We start from the raw sequence: 17,516 nt of genomic DNA, 5'->3' as shown, positions 1-17,516 counted from the left end.
ATCAATATTATTATGGTACCTCATTCAATGTACATCTATGTTTTAAGAAACAGGCTGCATGATTTTAGGTATCATTCGTGATGGTGCGGGATGAATTTGGTTATTAAAGGAATATTCCTGGTGTAATACAAATTAAAATCAATCGACAGCATTTGGGGCATAATGTTGATTATCACACAAATTTATTTTGACTTGTCCCTTTTCTTAAAAAAAAAAAAAAAAAAACTGGGTTACAGTAAGACAATTATACTGAAAGTGAATAGGGTCAATCCGTAAACGTTCTAATACTCACAAAAATATAGTCACAAGATGTAAACAATAGGCGTATTAACATAATTTTAGTGTGATAAAAATCACCTCCTAACCCTTTCTGTGTAAAGTTATATATATCCAATTTGACAACTTTGTTGCCATGACGATGTAAAGCTAAAACAACCGAAAAAACAACGATTTTAATAAGTTTAGTCGAGACACACACCTGTAAATTAATATGGTTAACGGTTGTCAATCACAAACACTGACTGTGTGAATGTAGGCCTTATTCACAGTAGCGCCATCTTTGACGGGAATGAAAATGTGGCGGGGGTCGCACACCGGACGTGTCTGGCGGACATTGCGCGTTCTAAAATTCTAAACAAAGGTTTTCTTTGATATGCACACCGCCGCTAACCGTCTGTTGGCGGCACCCAGCTACGACTCCAGAGGCCCAAATCATTATCAAAGGACATAGATTATTTACTCTAACCTTGTTGATTCTCGAAGAAGGAAAAAACCTTGGTAACTTTTGTGTGTACTGTCTGCAACCTGAACCACATCGATGTGCCCTGTGTTTAGTAAACACTGTTTACCGTCTCTTCAATGAAAAAGCTCCTACTGTAGATCTAATTTTTCAATGTTTCGTCAGTGGAACAACGTCATACTGTCATGTTGATTTTTCCGTGCAACACTGGTTAATTATCATATAATAAATAATTTCAGAATCAGAATGAGCTTTACTGCCAAATATGCTTACACATACAAGGAATTTGTCTTGGTGACAGAAGCTTCCAGTGCACAAACAATACAACAACAAGACAAAGATAATAAAAATATAGAATAAAAATAAGAAGCGAATAGATAATATAAGTATATTTAGAAATACACAATAAGATAAAAAATAGATATTGTATGTACAAATACAATTTGTTATGTACAGTGCAAGAGAATGTAATGGTAGAAGAGATAGGATATGTTGGATAAATATAAATAGACTAAGCTGTGTATTGCACATAATTATTGCTCAGTGGGGCAGTTTGAACTGTTCATGAGATGGATAGCCTGAGGGAAACAACTGTTCCTGTGCCTGACGGTTCTGCTGCCCAGTGCTCTGTAGCGCCGGCCAGAAGACAACAGTTCAAAAAGGTAATGGGCAGGGTGAGTAGGTTCCAGAGTGATTTTTCCAGGCCTTTTCCTCACTCTGGAAGTGTACAGTTCTTGAAGAGAGGGCAGGGGGCAACCAATAATCTACTCAGCAGTCCGAACTGTCCTTTGTTGTCTTCTCATGTCCGATTTCGTAGCTGAACCAAATTAGACAGTTACTGAAGTGCAGAGGACAGACTCAATGACTGCTGAGTAGAACTGTATCAGCAGCGCCTGCGGCAGGTTGAACTTCCTCAACTGGCGAAGTACAACCTCCGCTATTTTCCAGGACATTTTCTAGGCTAATTTTCTATTTTAATTTGATTATTCAAGTGTTTTATCTTCTATTATGTTTGTACTGTACTACACATGCCAATTTAGGTGATACTCGTGATATGAGTTCAATGGAAAACTTTATTATTTTTATATTATATTGTACAGCCTCAGTTGATAATGCAAGTGAGCTGTAATTCTACAATAGTATGTCTATGCAATAAACACAATAACACCGTAAACTAAAACCATAAAACGAGGATTCAAAAATGATGGGGATAAAATATACTTTATTAAACATGAAAATAATTTTCTTAAATATGCAATATAACAGTTACAAGAAGTCAACTTCAAAAGTCATAAATATTAGTAAACATGTCACAGTAGCTTCACCGGACAATGTAAATACATTGCGATCGGTCAACACACGAGAAATGATCGATTCAAGCATGACAAGCAATATTAGCTGCAACAACCCAACTAGACAACATATCCAAGCATTATAGCAGGTAAACAACTTCACCATACGGATAACAGATAAACATTCATCCAGACTGCAGCAATGCTGTTCTGAACTGCGTGAATGTGACTGAACTGAACATAGTTTCTTTCTTCTTTTTAACGGCGACTCGCAAACTAAAATAGTGCATTGCCGCCATCTGCTGTAACATGGAAAAGAGACAGCCGGTACTTCTTTCTTGTGTTTGAAGATATGACGTAATGACGCAAGGATGTACGTCATAAGCCAGTGATTTCATGCCAAATCCTACCTGACAGCTCAAAATACAAATCATTTTTATATGTTTACCATAGTGAATCGGGGTAAGGTAAGGACATTGTTTTGAACACTGATTGTAGATATACTCAGTTAGTTATGGCAATTTGTTAAATGTTTAACCAAAAAATCTTACATAGTGCAGCTTTAACATTAATTCATATCTCAAGGTGTTAAGGCCGAATCGCCACGCTACCAACTCAGGGTGTGAATTAGTTTAAAAAAAAATAATAATCAGTGGTCCAACAGTCAAATGTTTTTGTGGTTAACATAACAGCAATGTTGGAATGAAAAAAATCATATTTTGTACTATATCAGTACTTAAACTATTTTGTCGAAGCAAAGAAGAGATGACAGCAGATGAGCAGAGAAAGTATGTGATAGGGATTTGTTAACCGTTGAAGCTGTTTCACAATGCGCAGCTGCTGGGAGTGATAAAATGATACAAATTTGTGTATTTGACTCCTATTTCGAGTCTCGATCGTTACCATGTTTTTGTACATGTAACAAAAACATTGTTAGCAAACACAGTTCTATTATACTAAAATATTTTCCAGGACAAATCATTATTTTCAAGGACATTTAGATATTTTTCAAATTTTCCATGACTTTTCCATGACTGGAAAACTGCATAGCAAAATTCCAGGTTTTCCAGGACGCGTGGGAACCCTGTATCAGTATCATGTATGCGTGTACACGTACATATTATACATGCTATTTGTTACACAAAGTGGTGTTGTTGTTTCAGTGACTGACTTGACTTACATTTGACATTACTATTTGATGTAGAAACAACATGGAAGTAAACTACAGCAAGTGTAACACATGAACATTGTGATATGACTATTAACATTTGTGTGTAATACTGAAATTATGCAAGTTGTGCATCTATTTTGACTCAAAAAGTGCCTGAGAAAATACATGTATTGCTTATGTGTATCTTATGGATTATGTGTTATGTGTAGCTTAATATGTTTTCGACAGCCAGTTGCGTCTCAGGAAATTTCAGTGTGAAAGGAATGAATCCTGTTCTAGATTTGTCCTGATCTGTTGCATTATCTCTTCGATATATGAAAAATAAAACATTAAAATATATTAGAACATATTCCATTCTATTATTTTAGAATTGTCTTGAAAATACTTTGAAAAGACCAGCGTATTAAATGTTTGGTGAAATACCCATGCATTTAAGGGTTAAACAAACTGCTGTACACAGTATGAATTATGTTGCTGTCCAAAGCAAGATTGTTTGCCTTGTTAAGGTGATTATGTATGCCACCTTGTGGTGATAGAGGAACAGCCATGGGTTATGCAGGGACTATATTTTGTCGATTCCTTTGTTTAATTGTGATTACCTTTTTTGATCAAATAAATACAGATCTTTGCTTTTATATAGGCTATAATACAACAAATTTCACTGTGTCACAAAAACAGAACAGGCTGAGATACCTTCACAGACTGGCACCATTCAGAGTTTATTTGCAGTCTCCATAACCTCAGTTATGGCAAAGATGGACCTCAATAAATAAATACTATACACTTCTACATCACAGTTAAGATGTACAGTAACAAACAGAATAACCACATACTACCTTTGCCTGTCCTTCAAAAATAAAAAAACAAAGGGAGGGATGAGTATACTGCATGCAGATAACCGCTCTGAATGAAAAAACAGTAAGATATTGGTACATTGTTTTGGCATGTTTACTTCATGGCATTTACCTACATGTACGTTTGTGTTTTGTGTGAAAGCTTGAGCCGTCCTTGTACTCTCTTAATGCAGTCCCATTTACAGTATCATCTCGTCACAATGTGTGTGTAAATGGTTTTGAATTCATTATAAAACATTGCCACTTGTCTTATCTAGTTCGGCATAATTGTTTAACCTATTTCATAAAATAGAACAGCTGCCACTTGTGCAATTTCACAAATTAGATTAAAATTGGTTTTTAAAAACAAATGTCCAGGTCATCAAACGGATTAAAAGTAAGAGGTTCAACAGAAATCAGCAGATGTGTGTTGGAGATCCTCCCCATCAACCTCCAATTTCCACCAGTAACAACCCATTTCTCAGTCAGGATGTGAAGAGCTAAGAGTCATGTTTATGGCAAGTAGTAGTCTCCAAATTTTGCTCTCAGGTTCTAATGGTGGCACTGACATCCTCCTTAACCATCCAGGGGTCTTCCCAGGTACACCATTGTTACTTCAGTGTTCCCATAGACAGCTGAAACAGCTGGAAAGAGGCATGTTTTGGGCAACCCTCGGAATGCCACTCCGAGGAACTCAAACCCTCGCTCAAAGGCTAGTGTTTTATCATCCATGTCTAGGATTACGCGTATTCTCTCCCCGATCTGAAAAAAAAAAAAAAAACATATCTATGACACAATCTTCTCTCAGTTTCTTACAAATGAAAGTTAAACCACACATACAGTACTGTGCAAAAGTCTTATGCACATAAGGTGTTTCACAAAAACATTTGTCATAAGATCAGGGGTGCAACTAAACATTTGTTGAGGAGTATGGGGCTGCCCCAACACACACACACACACACACACACACACACACACACACACACTCACACACACAAATAAAAAGCCACAAACCCATAGGCAAATTACGTGGCCTTTGAAGCCCTTTTAACTTTATATTAACATTTACATTAAAGCTACACTATGTAAATTTTGGCCCTTTAGCGGTTAAAAAATAAAACTGCATGCATCTTGCGGAAGAACATTGTTTTGGTAATGACGCAAGTTGTGCTTCGGCTCTGCTCCACTGCGTGGATCAATGTGGTTTGAGGCACCGGTGTACACAAGAATACAGGACATCTTATCAAAGCGAATGGACCAATAAATAACGAAAGAAAGGAAAAGACGGATATCCGAAAACATGTCATCTGAGCAGGTAAGTGCCATATCTTATGCTGTTGGTTTGACTTATTGGGAACATTGATGTTTTGAAATAAACGGCGTTACAAAAGTTAGGCAATGTTCGTTAACATTAGACATAACGATTGCTAGTCTGATAAGGTCAAACGTTGTAAAGTTTTTTTAACTGCAGGATATTCTGTCCTAATAGACCACGGTAGTAACTAATTTATAGATTGTCATTGTTACCAACCAGTGGTCAACATCATTTCAAGACTCACATATCCTTGGCAAGCCTAGGACTAAAAGGATTTATTTACAGTTGTGCTAAAAAGTTTGCATACCCTTGGAGAATTGGTAATATATGTACCATTTTTAAAGAAAACATGAGTGAGCAGGCAAAACACATTTCTTTTATTTCTTATGGGATTCATATTCAACCGTAGGTTATAACAGAATGGCACAATCATAAAACAAAACATGGCAACAAAGAAAAAAATGAAATGACCCCAAAAGTCTGCATACCCTTAGTTCTTAATACTGTGTATTGCCCCCTTTAGCATCAACGACAGTGTGCAGTCTTTTGTAATAGTTGTCTATGAGGCCCCAAATTCTTGCAGGTGGTATAGCTGCCCATTCGTCTTGGCAAAATGCCTCCAGGTCATGCAAAGTCTTTGGTCATCTTGCATGAACCGCACGTTTGAGATCTCCCCAGAGTGGCTCTATGATATTAAGGTCAGGAGACTGTGATGGCCACTCCAGAACCTTCACCTTTTTCTGCTGTAACCACTGGAGGGTCAACTTGGCCTTGTGCTTAGGGTCATTGTCATGCTGGAAGGTCCAAGAGCGTCCCATGCGCAGCTTTCGTGCACAAGAATGCAAATTGTCTGCCAGTATTTTCTGATAACATGCTGCATTCATCTTGCCATCAATTTTCCCCATGCCTTTAGATCTCACACACCTCCAAAATATCAGTGAGCCACCACCATGCTTCACAGTGGGGATGGTATTCTTTTCACTATAGGCCTTGTTAACCCCTCTCCAAACATAGCGCTTATGGTTGTGACCGTAAAGCTCTATTTTGGTCTCGTCACTCCAAATTACAGTGTGCCAGAAGCTTCGAGGCGTGTCAAGGTGTTGTCGGGCATATTGTAACCGGGCTTTTTTGTAAAGGCATCTTTCTGGCTACTCGACCATGCAGCTCATTTTTGTTCAAGTATCATTGTATTGTGCTCCTTGAAACAACCAGACCATCTTTTTCCAGAGCAGCCTGTATTTCTCCTGAGGTTACCTGTGGGTTTTTCTTTGTATCCTGAACAATTCTTCTGGCAGTTGTGGCTGAAATCTTTCTTGGTCTACCTGACCTTGGCTTGGTATCAAGAGATACCCGAATTTTCCACTTCTTAATAAGTGATTGAACAGTACTGACTGGCATTTTCAAAGCTTTTTATATCCTTTTCCATCTTTATAAAGATCCATTACCTTGTTACGCATGTCTTTTGACAGTTCTTTTCTGCTCCCCATGGCTCAGTATTTAGCCTGCTCAGTGCATCCACGTGAGAGCTAACAAACTCATTGACTATTTATACACAGACACTAATTGCAATTTAAAAAGCCACAGGTGTGGGAAATTAACCTTTAATTGCCATTTAAACCTGTGTGTGTCACCTTGTGTGTCTATAACAAGGCCCAACATTCAAGGGTATGTAAACTTTTGATCAGGGCCATTTGGGTGATTTCTGTGATCATTATGATTTAAAAAGGAGCCAAACAACTACGTGATGATAAATGGCTTCAAATGATCACTATCCTTAAATACATTTTTTTTGCATGATCAGTCATATTTTCAAAATCAATGCCAAAATTTCACAATTTCTGCCAGGGTATGCAAACTTTTGAGCACAACTGTATATAAATTATTGCTGTTATGAAAAAAAATACACACGTGTGCTGGCAAGTGAAAAGTTCTGCACCGATTACAGCATAATTATTGTATTTCACTACACACACACATATGTGTGTGTGTGTGTTTACACAACTATACATAAACTATATAAATAAAATATCTTAGAAAAAAAACATCCCTGGGTCGCTTTTAAATCCTTTCAGATCTCTAAGCAGTCGCCACCTCTGAAAAGCCAAGCCGATGTTGATTCGGGCTTTATTACTGACTCTGTCGCTTTCCCTTTTTGCTTGTAGACTCTGCTCTGTTCAGGGTTTCTTTGTTTTTACAACCATTGATTCCCCGGAGGTTTGCCATTTTGAATGATTCATGGTCAATTTTTCTCATTCGTTGTAACAACAAACTTTAAGTTTCACGCTACACCCACACCATACACGTGCTACAGTAGCCGGAGCTTATTTTCTCTGTGTACGGATATGACCTGAACACACACAGGCGAATGACGTATGTATGCAATTTCCTGTGAAATCCGTCCCGACAGCTATAAAATTTAAATGATTATTATAAGTTTATCAAAGTGTATTTGTGTAAAGGCATGGTTTGGAAGATGGATTTTTGTTGCATTCATTAATAACATTTTGTTATTTAAAAAAAAAGTTATACAGAGTAGCTTTAAAATAAAAATGTATAAAAAAATATTTTAAAAAAAGAATAATCAAGAATTCAATAAAAAAGGCACAACTTTATGTGATGCCAATTATTTTAAATACTTTTATATTTAGAATAATAGTATTATTAGAATATGTATACGAACAGTCATGTAAATAGCAATAAAACTGTTTAGTAAAAATAGTTATTTAGATAATTAAAATATTAATTTAATTTTGTTGGCATTGTTATTGTCCATCCAAAATAAAGAGGCTTAATTTTTCAACATGACTGATTCTGAAGCAAGCCTCTCCTTCACATATTTATTTGCCCAATTTTTTGGAATTAGTCAATAATTGATTCAGGTGATGCTTAATAATTCCTGAGCTAATTTACTAATCTGACAGTGAGACAACAACAAGCGAAGGTAGGAAAACGCAGCAACATTAGTTAAGGTTAGTAAGAGAGGAGCCCATATAGGCTGGACATGGCAGAGGGTCAGTTAACAACTTTTTAACAAGAATTTCTCTCTAAATGAGAAGCGATTGGATACCCATTCCAAAACATAAGGCGACTTTTTGCATAACCGTGACAGACAAGATAATCGAAAATGAACTGATATTTATGTTAGCTGGCCATCTGTACCTCTCGGCAACGTTAAATGTAGGTTAACTTCAAGCCTTTATTCAAGATTTTCAGTGATAAAGGGATAAGTTAAGCCTACCAATCTCTCTTTATCCACTTGGGAATTGTTTTCTTCTTTTTAATGCACTGTTTTTCCATTTTCCATCTTCCTTTTTCTGTTCTGCACCCCAGAACGCATTCCCCCTCTGACCATTTTTGTCAGGTTACTTTCAGAACAACGTCGAAAGTAAATAAAATAAAACATAAATAAAACACATCCTTACATTATTGTTTAAAATTGTGCTTTTGGTTATTTGTAAGCAGGCCCGGCTCCTGCCAGCTATGCTTGGGTGTGCTAGGAGATTTCATAGGTGGGCATTTGTGAATTGGGGGGAGGGGTCTCACACAACTTATTTTCATGTCTGTAAATAGCAAATTTTTCTATCACGCTTGTAACTTCATTTACACTTTTACAAATCTTACTCTGCACATGCAAATCATATAGGCACTATTTTACCTTCATAATATAGGCAGGTATGGTGCTTTACAATTCAGGTCCAGTATTTCGCAAACACCCGCAGCGTGATTTTGGGGAGCTGAGGTGGAGGGAGAGGGAGATTTTTGATGAGCGGGAAGAGGGTGTCTGTGGTACATTAACAGAAGCCACATAGTCACTGCTAGAGACACAACCAGGCTTCTTTACGGGCAATAAAAAGCTACGCATTGCACAAAAATATCTCATATTACCATTCTCGCTCAAGTGACGTCTCTGACTCTCTTGTTTGCAGCAGCCACTTCTTGAGTACGTCACTGCTTTCAGCCAGTGACAAAAATAGAATAATACTACAAATTTCTGGTGCTATTTTGTGATTGGTTGGGGCGGTACAGCCCACCCTCAATGTTTGCAACACAGCCCGCCCCCAAATTGCTTTTAACCAATACACAAATTGTTAAAATCTAATATTTTATTTAATGCTGTGTTTGCCAAATGTTTGAATGGGTGGGCAAGACTCACATTCTGCCCATGCCTACATCTGGCCGCGCTTGTAAGGTATTATAGGAGATTGGTATAAAATGTATGATTTTGGCACCCCTCCTTGTGTGGCACCCCTATGCATTGCATTTGTTGCATACCCCATTTGTGCACCCTTGTTTAAGATGGTTATTTATATCTACAGCTTTAGTTTGTCAATAGGAAAAATACATTTTAGACTCCCAACTCTCAGTTTTGCTAACAGAATAGAATAGAAGAACAGGGAGCCCTGCAACAGATGGCATGCCCCCCACAGAGCCCCCCACTGAACACCGAGTCAGTCTGGGATTACATGAAGAGACAGAAGCAATTGGGACAGCCTAATTACTGTAGATAGAAGAACTGTGGTGAATTCTCCAAAATGCTTGGAACATCATATCTGCCAACAACCAAGAAAAACTGCATCTAGGTGTACCTAGGAGAATTGGTTCTGTTTACTGACGTTAATTGATGTTAATTATGAAGTTAATTGATAAATATAAACTATTTATGCCATTACTTTTGAAGAAATCCTCACTATGCAAGTGCCTAAAGCTTTTGCCCAGTACTGTATTTCAATATTCAGTATTTTCTGCACAGCTGGTCATGGACTGAGCCGCCTGTGGTATAGGTATATAATAGGTATTTTCTAATGTCACATAGCACAAGCTACCTGGTACTTTGGTGCGTTGTTGCACTGCGGGAAGTTGCCGTTGACCTCTCCATTGTGAAGCAGGTTATTGTCTACAAGATTCCATCCCCAGCTCTGGTCATCACTGCCTAGTAGCGCCACATAGCCCTGGCACTGCATAGGAGCCCTCTTTGTGGCGATGCCAATCATCGCCACTGTGCCCAGGGGCCCCTCCCACCAGATCTCCCAGGCATGCCGGCCCTCTGAGAAGCCGATCTTCCCACGGGCACCATCAGTGCTTTGGGCGATGGGGTTACGGTGCAGGGTGAACCCGTTTTTCTTGATATAGACATTCCTGGAGCAATCATGGGAGCTCAGAGCATGCTGGAAAGACTTCAGCTGAGGATAGAGAATGAAAATGAAAGTGAAATTTTGCAGTAGATTCACAACACAGAATCTTGATTAAATAATTCAATGAGACTTACGCAAACTCTTCAGCATTGAAAAGTGACCCATTCTCAGAAGATTTTTGCACATCCACTGTATTTGTGCCTGATATAGATAACCTCATCCATTAAAGACCATTAGCATGCAGTGTGATGCATTAAAGGAGCACTCAGTAACAGTGTTTAGCTGTCCCATCGGTCTCAGTAGTACTTGTGGTTTTGGACTCTATACTAACACCTATAGTCCTGGATACTGGAAGTTTGTTTACTAAGTGCTGCCGCTTCTCTTCGAAGATGTTTGTTTATCTTCTGTTATGTTACTTTTGGTCTGTGTTTTTTCTGTCTCATACTACACACATCCCTATTATCAACATTCTTGTATTCAATCCAAACTCATTTTCATGCGTTGTTGCGCTTTGGACTGTGACCGGGTTGAACACTGCCGGGTGATAGCACTTGCCGTTCGATGTCAAACCGTTTATCTGTGATCCGGGTAGCAGGTTTGTTTCATCACTCCAGCAGGGACCTTTTGTTTGGACATTTTATCTTTCCACTTTTACTCATTCTGTTTGGACTGTCCGGTGCATCGCACTCCTGCTAATCTATATTATCAGTCTGGACTATACTGTTGACTTGGGCTCCGCTGTTGTCTGTAGTATGTAAATTGTATTCGTCGTTATATTACTTGGTTAGCTTATTTTGTATACATTTACTTTTATCTTTGAGCATTGGCTGAAAGTGCTATATAAAGTATAATAATGTTATTATTATTATTGTCATAATTAGTGGTAGTAACTTTTTACTATCAATCTCCACTTTCACATTCTTCTTCTTTTGTTTTTGCCGATTCGCATTCTTCGTGCATATCGGCACCTACTGGGCAGGGAGGAGAATTTATAGTAAAAAAGATTAAGATATGGATTAAACCGCTGGAGTCTTATGGGTTACTTTTATGCTGCCTTTATGTACTTTTTGGAGTTTCAAAACTTTGGTACCCCTTCACTTGCATTTTATGGACCTACAGAGCTGAAATATTATTATAAAAGTCTTTGTTTGTGTTCAGCAGAAGAACCCAAATGTTTCAAGGTTATAATTTTTGAAGAGGAAAACCTGCCCATAAACAGTACAATATGTAATATGGAACAGCGATTGTAATAAAAGTGTGCTTTGAAATAATCCACGGTACATAATGATTGTCAAATTCATGTATCATGGTATTTACATGGTGCTCTAAGGTTCTTCAAAGAATATTATGGTACTACTTTAGTACATGTCCAAAAAACCACGGTACTTTTTGTTAGTGCGAAGGGAAATCTTTAACTTTGATAGTTCCAATACATGAGAATTTCAAAACATCCACTGCAGACAACCTATTTAAAGACTGCATTGTGCGTCCAATATTTACAAATGACGTCATCTATTAAAGACCATTATTGCTGACTGTCACCTTCAGTTCCTGGTTGTATTCAAGTGCTACGCAATATGCAATATCAAAGCATATAATAATCAAATAGGAACACACTCTCATGCAATAAACAAAATCTAGCCTATATAATGAACATTAACATTATTTTTTTAATTTTAAAAATCACAGTCACGACAAATTACACTCATGGTTTAATTTTTCCCTTGTCTTTTGCATAATACATGCATAATATTAATAATACTCTTACTTTTCCTTTATAAGAAGGCAGATTGCAGAGGACATCCGAGCGCAGCGCTTCATCAGTCAGCACACGGGCACACAGACTCCGCCACACCTCACTGTTTTCATCCGCCAGACAATTGTTCCAGTGCCAACATACCAAGGAACAGTTCATGAGATCCGACAGTTCCAAATACGAGAACACATGCTCGAGTACTCGGCAAGGTAGCCGACCCGCGATGGCCGATCCTGCGCTTAATAGTGCCGCAGAAGCGGAGCCCGATGACGAGGAGCAGCACCCCGCGGAAGCTCCCAGCCATGCAGACTGCGCCCCTCCACCGACCGCGCAAGACATGTCAAACTCCTCCGCTGAAAGCAGGCGCTTTTAAAACCGCTCAGCCGGAATTCAACAGCATGGACGGCGGGACGGGTCAAAAACCCGTCACGGGCCTGGAAGCGCGTTCGGACACATTTCGCAGTGTTATCGCAGTTGCTGCCAAATTGATCAAATCTAAGCTATGTGACTATTGCACAGGTCCTGGACGAGGGGAGTTATGCAAATTCGAGGTCAACAATCGTAAGGAAATTTACGAGTTTGAAACTGTATCGGATTTTTTATATTTTATTTTATAATGAATATAATTCCACGCATCGCACATAAAAAATTACAGAGGCGTAAACGTGTCACTGTTTCTGTTTTGCTATTTTACATTTCTTTAAGGACCTGGAAATTGACGACAATACGTATGTAAAGGGCGGAAGGCGGGATAAAAAGAAAGTCCACTCGGGGGCGCCCAAGATTAATCACTCTCTATCATTTACAGTTCTTCATATGAAAAATAAATACCATAAGGTTGTATTTGTTAACATTAATAAATGTATCTATTAAGTTTAATGAACTAACAAACAATAACATAATTTTACAACATTTATTAATCTTGGTTACTGTTAATTCATAAAAATAGCTTGTTCATTGTTTGCTCATGTTAGTTCATAACTTGACTAATGTTGATGAACAACTTCTAATTTAAAAAGATGTATTAGTATATGTTAACATTAACTAATTAAATTAACTTTAACCAAGACTGATAAAAAATTAATTAAAAAAAAAGTATTGTTCATGGTTAGTTCTTGTTAAATAATGTTAACCTTGGCTCCATTCTGAGTAAATTCTAGAGACTGTTGTGTGTGAAAATCCCAGGAGATCAGCAGTTACAGAAATACTCAAACCAGCCCATCTGGCACCAACAATCATGCCACGGTCCATATCACTGAGATCAAATTTTTTCCTCATTCTGTTGGTTGATGTGAACTTTAACTGAAGCTCCTGACCTGTATCTGCATGATTTTATGCACTGCACTGCTGCCACATGATTAGCTGATTAGATAATCGCATGGATGATTGTTGGTGCCAGACGGACTGGTTTGAGTATTTCTGTAATTGCTGATCTCCTGAGATTTTCATGCACAGCAGTCTCTAGAATTTACTCCGAATGGTGCCAAAACAAAAGCATCTAATGAGCGGCAGTTCTGAGGACGGAAATGCCTTGTTGATGAGAGAGGTCAACAGAGAATGGCCAGACTGGTTCAAACTTACAAAGTCTATGGTAACTCAGATAACCCCTCTGTACAATTGTGATGAGAAGAATATAATCTCAGAATGCTATTCTAAGATGCGAGTTGGTGCTGTTTTGGCGGCACAAGGAGGACCTACACAATATTAGGCAGGTGGTTTTAATGATGTGTTCCATTCTGGTCTCAAACTATTTAAATTAAAATAGGCCCAACCTAATCTGCATGATAGCCAAACTACAAACTAAGGTCTTTGGACTTTAGTTAAAGGTGCTGTAAGGGAGTTTAGCGTTCTGAAGCTTTCACGTGACTGAGCCGTTGCATTAGCCACGCCCATAATTCCAAAACCCCGCCCTCCTGACATAATTTTAAGACAAAAACCGAGAAGGGTATGGCTGCAGGCATTGCTCCAAAAAGGGGCGTGAGCTCCAAATCTCCACTGAAGCTATAGGGAGCCCCAAACCTTAACCTTGAGTGGAAGTGACGCCCCCTTTTAGAGTTGGCGCAACCCTCATTTTGGAGTAACCCCGCCCTCTTTTGGAGATTACGCCCCCATTTAGAGGTCTCCGGCGTACTGCAGCTATACCCACTTGCAAAAAACAGAGCAAAACAGCAGCATTGTTTGTTCCGATGGATGTCAAATTCAACAGTGGCACAATAGCGCCCTCAACTGACAAACATTATGAATCACAGCCTCAATGATCCTCTTCAAATGAAAACGATAATGATTGACGGTTGAAAAGCATCAGTGTTCGCGGTCCGCGGACACATTTTTGTTTGCTGTTTACAAAGTCTACAGCTGTCACAGAGACCGGTGAGACATCTCAGGACACTTATTTCATTAATATCTTTAAGGGAGTAGCAGCATTTTTGCATACATTTCCATGAAAAAAATCGCTTACAGCACCTTTAAATCAAATCATGGTTAGTAAATCCAGTCAGCATGCCTCAAAGTAGGTTTTAGTAAAAGAACAGAAGCTGAGTATATCAAATATATCGATCGATCAGTGTGCGCATACACCTGTTGTTAGAGGGTGGAGACTGAGGCCCCTCCTCATCACCCACCAGGTCCAATCAAAAGTTAGACTATTACACCCACTAAAGAGTGGGCGGGGCGATGGCATGCGGAATTTGAAGCACACTTCGAAAGCATTATTTCGGTTTACGGGATTGTAACGGTGGCAGGCTGAAGAATTTTGGATATTGGATATTTGGGTTTCCAATGTGCTTCCCGTTGTGCACAATGTACCAGAAATGCTTCTCAGGCGAGTACTCATTTTCTGACTTTATATTTGGTATGAAACTGAATTCCGTGACTTTGAGTGTTTTTATGAAGTATACTAAGGGGCCGTTCACACCGAATGCGTTTTTGCGTCCGTCTGCGCTGTTTTACAATTGTTTTTCTTTGTAAACATGCGCTAGACAAACGTGTTTGACCGCGCGTCTCGCGCAGGAGCGCCGCTTTTTTAACACGCGTCTCGAGACACCTGCGTTCAGTTCTCGCTCGTGTCTGTGTCACATTAATAACAACACTTCGCGGAAAAGTTATACCTAGGCGGTAGTTTTATAAACTTTATTTCCAAACATTCAGGTCTGTTTGAGTCACGTTCGTTGTCTTTGCTTTGGTTTTCTTCGGGAATTGAAACCATGTAGTGTGTCCTCTAACATTGAACGCAGTCTATGTAAGACTATCTATTTGTTTTGATTTCTTTATTCTTTCATAGTTTCACTATTTCACTTTTATATTTATGGTATAGTATATTTTATAGTAAGGTGCTAACCTGTTATAAAGCTACCAAGAAGACTGTCAGGGACATTCTTGTTATAGCCTGGTAACTGTTTTGCTGTGTTATTGTTATGCTTGATTATTATTAGCTTATAAGCTACAGTTATAAGGTAGTTACATTATTTTATGGTGATTAAAATGTTCTTTAAGTTTCTATATTTTTTAAACATTTTTTAAGTAAACATACTGTGTATCATACCGGTAATTACTAGATTTGCTGAGTTTACTTGATGTTGGACAATTATTTGTTCATTTCTTGCAGAATGACCTTTAATTTTATGTCATAATGTCTGATCTTGTGGTTTTGGTGGAAAAGCGATACATTGGAAATCCATCCCAAAGTCTGATGGAGATATGATAGGCTTAGATTTCTCAAAATTATCCACTTTTTCTCCTGTCTGCTTTACTAAAAGCACGACTCAATTTTTCCTAAGCTTTTCCTTAGCCTCAGGTCACAGTCATAGCATGCATTTGAAATTCCTGGTTTCCTTTTAACAATTTTCCCTCTTGAAATGCATTCTACCATATCACTTTTAAGTCTGTTTGAAGGTTTCTTTATTTGAGATTTAAATCACTTTTGAGGCTCAGTGACAGATATACCAATTTGGCGTGTAAGACATCCCTATTAGTGCGGAGCTCAGTTTTCTCCCCTGTGTATATGAATAAAGTCCACCAAGTAGAAGAGGTTCTGGTGTAATCGGGTAAAAGTGGTCTTGTCTTTAAACATTAGAGGTTTAACCATACATTGACTCCCTTGTGCTCACAGGACCTACTGTCAATGGTGAGGAAACTCTAGGAATCTGAGCGTCTCTGGGGAACATTGCACAGGGATCCTTTCAAACTGGCTGCAGCTGGGATGTTTGCTACTGGGATGCTGCAGCAAAGCAGCGGTGGAACAAACAAACGATTGCTGGGAATGCCACGGCTACCCAACTCCCAATTTTTCCCCCTCTCCTCGGTCTCAGGGTCGTGGGGTTTGGGCCGATCGGCGAAGAGTGGCTCTCTGAGCTCCGTCAGCTCTGAGTCGGACAGTTTGGAGACGGCAGGGGCCGATCCCGACTACATCATGCAGTTGGTCAATGATGTGCGGAGATTCGCAGATGGGCTGCTCCACCTCAAGGAGGCTTTTAACACCAAAGGTAAGAGTGTGAGTGCTTGGGGTTGGTGAATGAATTTTTTGTTGATGTGTTGTATAAACCTGGCCTTGGTTTCGCAGTCGCTAACCTCTCTTTATCTCTCTTGTTTGAAAGAACCAAAAGGGAAGTTTTATTTGCCATCATCAATGAGTTCATTCAACAATTCCAGCAATCTTAAACAAAGATACAGTATAAGTCAGAAGTTACTTTGTTTTTTGTCTTAGAGGTTAGTGGTTTGGGTTTTCTCAACTGCCAAAACTGGACATTTGGACCATTTTTAACTTGTATTTTTAAGGTGAAGTGTGTAATTTCTGCACCACTAGTGCTGCCCAAACGGAATTGCGAAAATAGTGACTTTTTCAAATTGCTTTTCCAAACACTAGTTGAGCCTTTAACAACCTTGCAATTATGCTCAAATATAAAGTGTTTATATGTAAAAAAAAATACAAAACCCATCAAATCGTGACGTTTAATGGAAAATCTGTGATTTTGGGGACCATTTATTTGAAAGATACACTCCAATGTAATTAAACAGCCTTTCCTCAATACTCCGTGATCTTAAGTGAAGAATGTTTAAAAAAGCAAGAAATGTTTTTATAATAGAGGAGTGAAGGAAGATTAACAGGATGATTGCTCTTGCATGTGTGATTCCCATGGCAGTGCCGTTTGGGTCCGTTTGGATCAGATCCAGTGCACTAATCCTTGCCTTTGCTTGAGAGTTCCTTAATCAGGAGAGGATGGGGGGTGTATGTGGTTGGGGGTATTTCCAGCTTTCCATTGTGTCTGTGCCATGTTGTCCA

At 38.7% G+C, this 17,516-nt stretch overlaps 2 protein-coding genes across 4 annotated transcripts in view; one reads left to right on the top strand and one right to left on the bottom strand.

Annotated features, from left to right (window-relative positions):
• Positions 1–3,896: 3,896 nt before the first annotated feature.
• Positions 3,897–12,596, bottom strand: LOC127431749 (F-box/SPRY domain-containing protein 1-like). The gene is made up of 3 exons (XM_051682275.1): positions 12,251–12,596; positions 10,174–10,530; positions 3,897–4,797 (listed from the first exon to the last, which is right to left on the bottom strand). The coding sequence occupies exons 1-3, from the start codon at positions 12,575–12,577 to the stop codon at positions 4,612–4,614; spliced, it is 870 nt and encodes a 289-aa protein (XP_051538235.1). The 5' UTR covers positions 12,578–12,596; the 3' UTR covers positions 3,897–4,611.
• A 65-nt stretch (positions 12,597–12,661) lies between these two features.
• The window catches only part of LOC127431748 (rho GTPase-activating protein 29-like), a 76,062-nt gene continuing 71,207 nt past the window's right edge, over positions 12,662–17,516 (top strand). For 2 of the 3 annotated variants that reach the window (XM_051682273.1, XM_051682271.1), the window contains exons 1-2: positions 14,905–15,059; positions 16,347–16,719. In XM_051682273.1, the coding sequence (XP_051538233.1) occupies positions 16,437–16,719 (283 nt within the window). In that variant the 5' untranslated portion in view covers positions 14,905–15,059; positions 16,347–16,436. Of the gene's footprint in view, positions 12,800–14,904; positions 15,060–16,346; positions 16,720–17,516 lie in introns of those variants that run through there. The other variant, XM_051682272.1, reaches the window with a different exon arrangement.

Source organism: Myxocyprinus asiaticus, chromosome 41, assembly GCF_019703515.2.
Source record: "Myxocyprinus asiaticus isolate MX2 ecotype Aquarium Trade chromosome 41, UBuf_Myxa_2, whole genome shotgun sequence".
Classification (NCBI taxonomy): Eukaryota; Metazoa; Chordata; class Actinopteri; order Cypriniformes; family Catostomidae; genus Myxocyprinus; species Myxocyprinus asiaticus.
This window is presented reverse-complemented; position numbering and strand designations above follow the sequence as displayed.